Source organism: Thunnus maccoyii, chromosome 23, assembly GCF_910596095.1.
Source record: "Thunnus maccoyii chromosome 23, fThuMac1.1, whole genome shotgun sequence".
Classification (NCBI taxonomy): domain Eukaryota; kingdom Metazoa; phylum Chordata; class Actinopteri; order Scombriformes; family Scombridae; genus Thunnus; species Thunnus maccoyii.
In genome coordinates this window covers 6965651-6977203 of record NC_056555.1, presented here as the reverse complement: position 1 = coordinate 6977203, position 11553 = coordinate 6965651, and the positions used below count along the sequence as shown (strand labels likewise).

General features: G+C 40.5%; 2 protein-coding genes across 3 annotated transcripts; one reads left to right on the top strand and one right to left on the bottom strand.

Moving 5' to 3' along the window:
* Positions 1-680: 680 nt before the first annotated feature.
* cdc123 (cell division cycle 123 homolog (S. cerevisiae)) lies at positions 681-7144 on the bottom strand. The gene is made up of 13 exons (XM_042403722.1): positions 6867-7144; positions 6530-6601; positions 5958-6021; positions 5226-5258; positions 5002-5097; positions 4639-4745; positions 4172-4223; positions 3982-4057; positions 3374-3496; positions 3158-3186; positions 2965-3069; positions 2654-2791; positions 681-1525 (listed from the first exon to the last, which is right to left on the bottom strand). Exons 1-13 carry the CDS (start codon positions 6938-6940, stop codon positions 1466-1468), a joined length of 1029 nt encoding a protein of 342 aa, XP_042259656.1. The 5' UTR covers positions 6941-7144; the 3' UTR covers positions 681-1465.
* Positions 7145-7538: 394 nt separating this feature from the next.
* Positions 7539-11224, top strand: nudt5 (nudix (nucleoside diphosphate linked moiety X)-type motif 5). 2 transcript variants are annotated; one of them, XM_042403724.1, is made up of 10 exons: positions 7539-7638; positions 7972-8037; positions 8278-8345; positions 8435-8487; positions 8566-8673; positions 8872-8967; positions 9109-9210; positions 9960-9968; positions 10057-10110; positions 10200-11224. In XM_042403724.1, the coding sequence occupies exons 2-10, from the start codon at positions 7981-7983 to the stop codon at positions 10307-10309; spliced, it is 657 nt and encodes a 218-aa protein (XP_042259658.1). In that variant the 5' UTR covers positions 7539-7638; positions 7972-7980; the 3' UTR covers positions 10310-11224. The 2 variants fall into 2 exon arrangements, with proteins under 2 accessions (XP_042259658.1, XP_042259657.1); XM_042403723.1 differs by lacking the exon at positions 7539-7638 and adding an exon at positions 7660-7862.
* Positions 11225-11553: the final 329 nt, after the last annotated feature.

Sequence of the window (11553 nt, the reverse complement as noted above, 5' to 3'; positions counted from 1 at the left end):
TCAACAGTAATGCAAATTACCAGTAAGTTGAACAGAGTTGAAACAAAGCTTAACACTATAACCTTCATAAAGGTAGCATTTATTGCAGGGCTGTTGCATTGTAGATTGCATCAGTTTTATCTTGGTGTACCAAATAAACCGGCAACTGCTTGTGCAACTTTTTTGTCAAGAAAATAAAATATGCTACATAATGTTATCTTTTTTTGTTTACATGAGTGTATTTCTCATACCGGAGGTCATCATTGGCTGGGCTTTCTATTTCTTATCTATTTACTGGTACAAGGAATGAAGCACAATGAAGAGCAGCTAGTAGTGAAGCCCATCTTCCATCGCAAGTCAAACCAGGACACCTCTGTGTCTGGATGTTTACAGCCAGATTTCATTTTCATAATGATGATTAATGTACAACATTCCCCACAATACACGTCTTGTAGACGTTTCCCATCCACAGCATTTCACCCAGGGAGCTGTAACTCTCATCATTGCACCAGCTCTTTCCATCTCGCTGTAATTGCTCTATTAATCCAGTGAAGGGAAAAAAAAAAACAACCCCGAAATGAACTGCCCTGCGCCGTGCATGCACAGCTCATTTAGCTCCCGGCGTAATGAGAGCTGTTGCGTAAAAGCACAATCAATTTCTAATGTGCTAGTTTACAGCACCCACCAGAATGACAGCAGAGTCAATACACGACAAGGAGTTTAATGGTGTTTTTTGGGAGCAACAGTCTACAGCGATGCATGATGGGAAAATGAACTTCAAAAAACAGGCGCCCGGAGCGGCTCAGAGCAATGAAGGTGTCAAAAGTGCTCAGAGGAAATTGGCAGGGAGAGATGGAGGAGCAGGGATGACGGGAAAGAAAAATGAATGGTGACTGGATGATGAACGGCTTTAATGTTAAATAAAGAGGTTGTCAGAGCCTCGTAACACACAGACCGACACACACACACACACACACACGTACAGTGAACTGTGTGTGTGGACTAGATCATTTTAAATCCAGAGACACCATTTAGGATGAAATTAAGATACATAGACTAATATACACACTTATTTTAAAGTATAAAAGCAGGCATTCTTTACAGTGTTACAGAATACTTGCAGGAATACAATTTCCTCCCCCCATAAAAAAACAAAACAAAAAACAAATCCTCTGAAATAACTAGTCGTCCTCCTTCTCCCTCTCACCGAACCATTACAATTAGTGTCGGAGGCAGAGAACAAGTCTACAGAAAATGTATCCTCAAAGAGCCTTTAACATGATTGGCTAATTTAACATGTTCCATTAAACTAACACGAGTGAGCTAATCGTGAAACCCTGGGTACACCACGTACCATTCCCAGGAGAGCGTGAGAGAAAAAAAGGCTCAAGCAGGACAGGGGGTAAAGAGTCACTTCATGCAGAAGACATTGTATGGAGGGGCTGATGACACCAGCGGCTATTCCTCAGCTTTCAGGGGAACCGAATCACTGCGGAGCGTTCTCCTCTTCCTCCTCGTCCTCAGACTCTTCCTGTTGGCTTTTGGTCTGTGGAGAGGAGAGAGAGAAAGGAGATCAAACTTCAACAACCTGTAACCCAAATTCACACTAGATTCTGACACTAAGCGTGCTTGAGTGGTTAAGAAATTCAAACTGAAAAAAGGTTTTTGAGGACGGCTTTCGTGGAAGCTATTCTCCTACGATGCAAACGCAAAATCTACTGGAAGGACGAGATACTGGAGGTTAGAAAAACTAACTCTGATGTGTCAAGAGGGAAAAGAAAAATCCTTCAAAAACATCTTTATTAAGTATTTGTGAAAGTTTTCACTTTGAAATAGGCTGTTCCAAAGTGAGTACATATTGTAAACTTTACAGTATTTTAATTTAATATGGAGTTGGAAACTATTTAGCTTGTTGTCACAGTAGTGAGATTTTGATGGTGCTCCCAGTGGTAGTATCAAAAAAGGCAATATAGCAGACAGCAAAAGTCATTTTTTTTATTTTAGAGTTGCTCTAAACTTGCATTTATTGATATCATGGCCACTTGTAGGCAGCACAACAAGCTGTAAACACAACATTGACATATTACCACCTTATAAAGTTGATAGGGTGAACTTGTTAGCAAACGGTTGCTTATTTACAGTGAGTTTATCAGAGATATTTCACTGAAAACAGCTGTCTGCTGCTTCTGAAGGCAACACTGATGAGAGCGGTGAGAGTGAACCAAAACAGTGACTTATTGGGCCTGAAAACCAAAACAATGAGCTGAGAGAAGCTAAAACGCTCCGTAGAGCTGAGGGGATGTGCAGTGGTGGGTGATTATTTTCGGTGGGTTTGTCACTATGAGCAACTGCTTTCACATTAGACTGAATTCACACAAAACCAGGCAGTCAGGAGAGAGAGCACAGCGTGGTAGAGAGAAAGCAGATGAGTGAGAAAAATAAAATGTTATTTTCTCAGTTTCACAGCGGTTACAAATAAACACACCACCACTGCAGCTAATTTGCATCTGTAGTCTGGATACAAACTGTCAAACAGGAGTTTATTTTCACTAGAGGCAGTTTGAAAAATGGTCCGCACAGAATATGCACACCTCAGATGATGACAATGTAGAGAAGAGAACGTGACTTGAAGAGTAGACGCTGATGGGTTAACACTCATCCAAAACCATCTTACCAGTTTAAGGAAGTCGATGAGTTTGTAAGCGTCTTCTCCGGTGGAGAGGTCAACAAAGTCGCGTGGGATTCTGTAGCTCAGGCAGGGACTGGGCTGCACCGTCACCTCGCTGTTGGTGTAGCGGAACGCCGGGCCTTCCTGCACACACGCACACACACACACACACACACACACACACACACACACACACACAATATAGTGATTATGAAACAGTTTAAAGTCTTGTTGGCACTTAAACCAGATTTATCCAGGTGCAAACTGACATTAAAACAAATACAGCTGTTGCAAGAGAACATGTCACGATGGCTGACCTGCTGCTGGGCGATTTCCCCGCCAGACGTCAGCTCCTCCCAGCTGAACAGCAGAGAGTCTGTCACTTCGCCGAACGGGTTCACGTCAATCAGCCACACCTTCCCCTGCAACGCACATACGATAAATGAGTACAGTTAAGTTAGGAAGGCTTTTTTTCAATGTTTCCATATCAAAACGTATCAGTGTGCTCACCTGACTGTCTCTGTAGACATCGAACACAACTGAAAAACAGAAAAAACAACAATATAAACATTTAATTCACTGTATCTGCTGCTTTCACATAAGGAAAAACTTTAAGAAATGTTTAAAGCTTTCAATAAAGTGAAAATTACTAAATATTATATGACTTTACAAGCTAAAAGCTGTTTTTACAGGAGGCAGAGTGCATAAAAGAGGAGTGGTACTCACAGTCTTCGTCCAGGAAGTTGTATTGGATGTGCTGGCTGAAGAACTCCTGCACAGCGTGACAGATCTGCTCCTCCTGTTTCAAGATGTGCTGGTAATACTGAGTGTAGTCTCTCTGGGAGATCGCTGGGAACAGACAGAAACACAATCAGAGGAGCTCAAATTGAATTTTATAATTGTTTCTAAATTAGCCGGCCAGCAAAATGTACTGCTTGAACATCACCGTATCACTGTTAAATTAAAAAAAGATTTGTCACAATTATTCCCATTTCCTATCAGGCCTTTAGCTTCCTGTCTAGAGCTCATTCCCTGAAGTGGATAGTGATTTTTTTTTTTTTTTTTTTTTTTTTAACATCAGTGTTTCACTCCTTCCGCCATCTGCAATCACCAGAAACTCTGGCAATTTCACCTAATCCAACGTGGTAGCTTGTGATATAAAGTGCAGCAGAGATATTTTGGTCTTTTCACTTAACATCAAGTACTGTAATCTTAAAATCAATGTGGTGATTTATCCAAACTCCGGGAGACAAAGCTTAAGCTGCAGCAGTTTTGGAAGCATGCAGTTGCATGTAATAAGATTGAGGATGTGAGAGTAAACGGGAAGGTTTTACCGATCAGTTTGTTTTCTTTGACGAAGCAGCGGAACTCTCCACCGGGAATCAGCTCACTCCACTTCCTCAGGACCAGCTGTGGATAGAAAACAACATCATATTAAAAAAAGAAATCTCATTAGACACCTTTGGAAACTCATGTCATGTGCCTTGATTGTCTTTTCTTTTAACCGTTAAGGATAAAAAATACCTCATAGTTTATGACTGGATCTGGGGAATCTTGGTCACTACATTGGAGGAATCTGCACAAAGAAATGAATTACAACCATGAAACAAAAGAAAAACTACATGTTCCGTCCTATTTTTTGTTTTTAATATAACCAGACAGCCAGGATAGCTTCGCTCCTGTGCTGCTCTGACAAAAAGTCTGCGAGAGAAGTTTTGAAAGAGCCCGACGAGTAAACATCACATTACTCTCTAACACAAACAGCTTTGCAGAGGCAGTAAATTGTTCGCTGAATCAAATGTTTGTCATGCGGAGCGGAGAAGTGCGAGGCATTAATCTACATCGCAGAGATTACTACAGGCGCAGCTTGTGTTTTACTGCAGATTCAAATCAGCCTGTGTACATCCAACCTGCTTGTTTTTGATACTGGTTGTCATCTAAATGCAAAATATGTGTTTGTGTTTATGTTGTCGTCGGATAGCGAGGCTTACGGCTGTGTGAGGTCGTGGGTGATAAAGTCTGAACTTTTGAAGAGCAGAAATATTTCACTGAGACTGCAACACTGCAGGGAGCTGTTCAGCGCAATCCAGTTGGCATCCTGAAAGGCACACACACACACACGCGCACACACACACACACACTTGTTATGTTATGCTGGCAGGGATACAACAAGCAATTCATATTGTTCAGCTTACTGCAATGTGCAGGGCTTCTAGCCAACAAATAATTTGTTTATGCTACAAATAAAAAAAATCAGTCACACACAAACACTTGTCTACTAACTTAAACACCTAAAGTGAAGCAGGAGAACAGTTTGATCAGTTTTCATAAAGCAGCTGAGTGCAGGGTTTTACCCGCGGAGCGCTCCAGTTGAGTTTGGGAAAGACTCGTCCACCTAGAGCGTTTATAGCCTCCAGTACTTTAGAGGTGAATTCTGGGAACTCGGGAGCCTGGCAGAGACAAACATGGATCATAAGGGTGATGTGGTGCATCATTTCTCTATACTGAAGAAAGCAGCAATGCACCATAGAAGTGAAGAGGTTCAGAGACTTCAATGATACAGACTACATGTACTTACTGTGACAGTGGTGGTTGTTTCATCATCTGACCACTAGAGGGGTGTAGAGAGTGAGAAACAGGATTAGAGGATTAAAAAAATAAAAAATAAAAAATCAAGATTGAATACAGTTCTAATTGCTGACTTTACTGTTCAACTGTTGTTGTGTTGCTGCTGTGAGGTTGTGTGTTATGTAATGAGACAGACAATTAATGAGGACAATATGATGGCATTGATTTTCATGCGTATCTATTCATTTAATTCACTAATGCTTCATTATAAATTCACTTTAAAAGTGTACTACATCTCAGAGTTTCCCTTCTGCCAAGTAGCTGTGGTGAGTCAGCATAAAACTAAAACTATTAGTGCACCATGATGGTCTGTGTGCCGTTTCATGAAGGAATCTACTTGTTCTCCCTTATTTTTAGAAACCAGAAATTGTTCAAAGATAATTAATGTCAGCAATAAACACTGACTGTCTCTTTCTTCGGTCTACAGTTGTGGTTTCAGCATCGGCCTTTTGACTAATTTAACATCAGTCACATTCAGTTAAGATATGTGAAGTGAACTAATAATTAGTTTATGTTAATAAGAGTGAAAAAGTGACTGCAGAGGTCTGACGCTTACATGACATATTTTGTGATTGTGAATTAGCAAAACAAGGACTAATTTCCTTTCAAACAAATTCAATGAAACAAGACAATAAATACTGAAAAGACTCTCCCAACGGACACACATCCTCTCGTTCCTCACCTGAATGTCTTCCTCTGCATCGGAGTCGCTGTTGTTAGTGTTTGTCTGCTGCGTGTTATGGTCACTGAAGGGAAAAGAAACCAAAAACGAATACTTGTCATTTTGGCAGCTACATTCCAAAATGGACAAAAATTTAACTCATTCACAGGACAAAAAGCAGCTTTGAGGATCTTGATGTACACATTTTAGATATATACAATTTAGATAAAACAGTTTGAAAGGGACTGGTGACCCTCATCAAACACAGTGGCAACCTGTAACATCACTTGTCCACTACAAACAACCCCCGAAGCATTTTTACATTGATGATTCTGAAACACAGCAAACTGCCTGAGGAGCAGCGCCCATAGCATGTATTATACTACATTAGTTTATCTAGGTTTACCTAATAAACTGGCAAGTGTGTGTTGGTTGGTTCAGTGCAGACATGTATGACATGACAAGACAGACTGCATAAGCTTTGCCATTTTTTTTCATATACACGCTAGTTAGTCATCTCTGGTCATTCTAACAAAGGCAACTTGACAACTGGATCATAATTTATGTGCGTGTGTGTCTGTGTGTGTTCATACCTCCCAGAGACTACCAGTGTCCCATCGTCCAGTAAATAGTCTATTACATTCTGAGGCAGTGGGAGAATTACACTGGAAAATAAGAAAAATAATAGAAGTACACGTAGAAAATAATTAGACAGAGGTGAATGAAGGAGGATATTGGAGGAAGCTGCTCTGAGCAGGATTTAAACACAATACTTAAGTGATAAATACGATAAAGACAAATATGAAGACAGAGGTAAGTTATCTGCTTCTGTCTGGCAGCTAACGTTAGCTGTCGGCTAACGGCGCTATGTTTTACAGCAGCAACAACAAAATATTTCCTGGACTTTCTGTACACACGGCAGCTGTTTACCTTTTTATCGTATGTTTCTTGAATATCGGGTACCAGACCGAAAACTGACAGTTGACAACTTGCTCCTTCTTCATGCTGCAATTTCCTGTAACGGAAGTGAGTCCATCAGTAAATATCTTCCGAGTCTTTGATGTTTTGGTAATGCGTCCTCATTCAACGCCTTGGAAATTTAAGGCGACATTGCTTCCACTGTTTTTGTAACTGCTTGAATTTCAATTAGCAAACAGTCAACAGTGGGATAAATTCGTTTTTTTTTTAGATGGGGAGGTCTTTTCGGGTGCACATGTAGGCGTGGTCGATGTAAAACCCGCTGACTTGCGACATAGATCGTTTATTAAGAAGAGCATCACTTGATACTATAAAAAATCTACAAGCGCAGCATTGTTTTTCATTCTCACAATCCACGAACCAAATATTTCCGACATGTCACATAATCTAACAAACACCAATCAACAAGCATACTTAATAAAACGAGAGATACTATCTCTGGATTTGTACATTTACCTTTTAACTGCCCATATTTATCTATTTATTGTAAATTATCACAAAAATAGTATGTCTTCAAAAATGGTTGTGTATAACATAAAAATAAAAATACACACGGAATTTCTGCTTTGAATATTTGGTAGAAATAACTGCAAGATTATTAAATAGTCAACATAATCACTGACCACTCTGATGACATTTGCGGGTACCCGGACGTAGCGGCAGAGTGACACCTTCCTGCGTCATCCCTATCTCTGGTACTGCTTACACACGGTTGGCATTTCACGTGAGTTAAGTTTAGAGTTTCTCATCATACATGACTACTGAAACTTTAAAATATACCGGCTCTTAACATTTACAGTAGTGTAAAGTGTGACGCAGCTCTCTGCCGTCAAATAACGAACATAACGAATGTAAAAGTTAGCGTTAAACGTGGAAATGTAACGGGGGGCGAGCTAATTGAGCAACTCATGATTAGACACGTCTATTAGTGTCGTCGTTATCTAAATGGTGGTTATAACTGTGTTTTGTTGAAGTCTTGAACTGTGTCTCTGGTGAATTGTGTTGTATTTCGCGTTAAAGCTCTCTGACTCGACTTTTCTTTCAATTTTGTGTTCAGATAAAAAAAATGAGCAATTTCGAGGAACCCAAAGCGACTACTTCTGCACACATAGTGAAAGAAGAGGTACGCCTGTTTTTAATCTTTGTACTTAACAAAACTCGATGTCCACTGCCTGAAAATGCTCCACATGAGCGAAGACTTACAGCTGTAATTTGCACTGACAGGTTTATTAGCTACACCTGTTTAACATGCAGAGTTGTTCTTTCTTCTTCACAGCTGTTAAGTTTACAGAACAACATGATGCGTTTGGGGCCATTCAGATAATCGTAGTCCAGAGTATCCATGCTACTCTTTGTGTTGCAGCTCTTGGCATCAGGAAAATGGGTGAAGCTGGAGAAGACGACATATGTGGACCCTGCTGGAAACACCAGGTACTGTCCCGTCTTTTAGTGACATGACATTAATATGAAGCAAGACCCCCTTCAAACTGTTTTCACCCCTCACTGTTTCCATCCTCCAGAGTCTGGGAGACTGTGAAGAGGACAACAAGGCAAACCAACACAGAAGCAGATGGTGAGCTTCCCTGGTCACTTGACCTTGCATTGACTGTTGGGAGAGAAGCAGAATTATTGTAACAGAGTTTCCCTACAGGTGTGGGAATCATCGCCCTGCTGAAACGGACGCTGCACAAAGACTGCGTAGTGATGGTGAAGCAGTTTCGTCCTCCTCTGGGATGCTGTTCTCTGGAGTTTCCTGCAGGTCAGAAAGACAGATTTCTTGAACACTCTCTGTAGACATTGTCGTACTTCAAAACATACAAATATTGGGTCCCAAATTTCATCAAAATGCTCTGTAGTTGTATTTCTTAGTCTCAGAAAAACCTTACATCTACACATTGGGGCTGTTGGGACCTCTACCATACCTTCAGGTATTGCTTTTTATCTCTGCTTCTCTCAGGATTGATTGACGAGGGGGAGAGCGCAGAGGCGGCTGCACTGAGGGAGCTGAAAGAAGAAACCGGCTACAAAGGGGAAGTAGTAGGAGTCACTCCAGGTATCATTGCACACACATGTACACTTGATTGCATTAGCTGCCTCTCCTGGCTGTATTTTTATCTCTCGTGTACGTGCTGGAGAGGTTCAAGGTGCAAAGTGAAAAGATGTTCCGTTCTCATTGTTATCTTGGTAAATGCAGTGACCTGTTTGGACCCTGGTTTATCTAACTGCACCACTCAGATTGTCATGGTCAACATCAATGGAGACGAAGTGGAGAATATCAACCCGACACAACAGCTGGGTGAGAAGACAGACAGTCACTCTTTCACTCATTGGGCCAAGAACATTTTCAAGCTCTTATGTTTAACCTCTAAACCCCTCTTGCTCACCACACCTTCTTAAATAAGGACGTGTCGCCTGAACAACATTGTATTGTGTCAGAAATAAATAAAGAGGGAATGGTATGAAATGCTGCTAGATGCTAAAAAAACATAAGCGGTCAAAGGGGACGTGACAGTCAAGTCTAGCATTTCTGTCTTAGTTCTGCTCTGCTCTGATGACACGTCGTTGGCAGCTGTATTAATATTTTGTATTTGTTTTGAGTCTTCTACTGACACTGATACAATTGTTTGCTGATTTCCAACAGCAGAACTTGAAGCTCCCTGGTGTGACATTCTTCTTTTTACTCTATAGTAACATTTTCGTGGAATGAAACATGCCCACAAACAGAGCAGAGCAGGATGCCTGAATCCAAGCGCAGACTACAAGACTTTTTAAACCCCAGTTATCATGTGACACATACATCACATGTTTCCCAAACACGTGATGTATGCATTGAACAAAACTGCAGGCATAAAAATAGCACAGATAAGATTAACACAAGCCACAAGGAAGGCTGTGGTTGAGAAAAGAAATGTGAACCATCATAGAAAAACCATAAGAATATGAAAGTGTTCATGCCAACTGTGCTGTATGTTGAGAATATATTTGCTTCACAAAAACAAATCAGTCCCATGTTACAAACTCATCTTGTCCTCTTGTCTTCCACAGGTGATGGAGGTGAGTTATGTTCTGCACTTAAAATCACTTAATCTTCCTCTCTCATAACGCAAACAATCACACACGGCTTTTTCTCCTCTTCTCCCAGAATTTGTGGAAGTCATCCTTTTACCTCTGGATGAATTCCAGTTGAAAATAGACGGTGAGACCTAACAGACACTGTTGACACGTACAGAAAAACGGGAGCATTCGGAGCCGTCTGACTCTTGCTTTGTTGTTTTGATCCCGCAGAGCTGCTGAAGAAAGAAAAAATCGTGGTGGACTCTAAAGTTTACATCTTCGCCATGGGGATGGTGCAGGCTTTCTTCAAGCCGAGGGAGCTCCCTGTGCTCAAGCAGTGAAGAGAAGGGTTCAGGCGGCTGTCTTTTCTGTTACATAGGGCTCCTGCACAGGACAGGAAAAATTGGAAATGTATGGAAAAGGAAATGGAGGATTGTTGTTGCATTGTGATTTTTAGACTCAATGTGACTCTGTATTTTTAATTTTTTTGCTGTTGAGTGTAATTGCCATTTATAAAATAATATGGCAGAAGGAGCAGGACAGCTGTGTGTGTGTAAGTGAAACTGAACAGCAACAATCAAGAAATCAAGGCAGTGGAAAAGCCTTGGATTTAGAAACCGAGCCTATGAAGGAGCCCTGTTTACACTACAAATACTGGACCAGTTTTTATTCTCAGTATGGAGGTACTGCTACACCCTCAAGGCTTGAAACATATTCTATGCAGGTATATAATCAGACACTTTGAGCTGATAACTACTTCCACACGTGTGTTACTCAGTTGTGTTTGCACTCTTGACACAGAATATGTTTCAGCCTTCGGTCTTATATGCCTTTAACAAGTGTCAAACGGTCGTTTCCAGGTTTTTATGAGATTACAAGTAGAATGAGTCGTTATTTGTTGTCATTTTTATTTAGTGATTGTAATACATTCCTTAACATGTGCTAACATACTGTTTTGCCAACTTAATGGAACAAAAGTCCACCTCTAAACACTGTTACTATTAAAATCTGGCTCTTAGTGAAGAAGTTTGTAAAGCTGGGCTCCATTTATCTGGTGTATTCTTGTTCTCTTTGATGAATGTGTTGGCAGCAGCTGCAGTTAAACCGTTAAATTAGTGTTTTTGTACTTAATTGATGAAGACAATAACTAATAGTAAATGATGCATGGTGCAATTAACTGGACATTGATGCTGTACCCATCCTAGCGACTAGAAATTACTGACCAATAAATAAACGTAATGTTACCCTTGTTCTTACCTGAATCTGTGCTTTTGTCCTAAAGTGTCTGAGGAAATTGAGGACATTTGTGATATAGTATCATGAGTGTCCACTGCCCTCCTGTGGTTGTAGTGAGGAACTATATTAAGACAACAAATTCAACAATAAATCAGTAAGTAAACACTTTTAAGTCGCACTTTGCCTGTTGCCTTGTATAGTTGAGGTGGCAAATAAATCATCAAATCAAATATAAGTGGACCATGTAACTTATGTCAAAAAGTGAGTATAGAAAGTGTCAAGATGTTTCAGGTACTTTATACCTTGAGAAAATCTTAGTTAGCATACCTGGCAAACTAAATCTAATGTC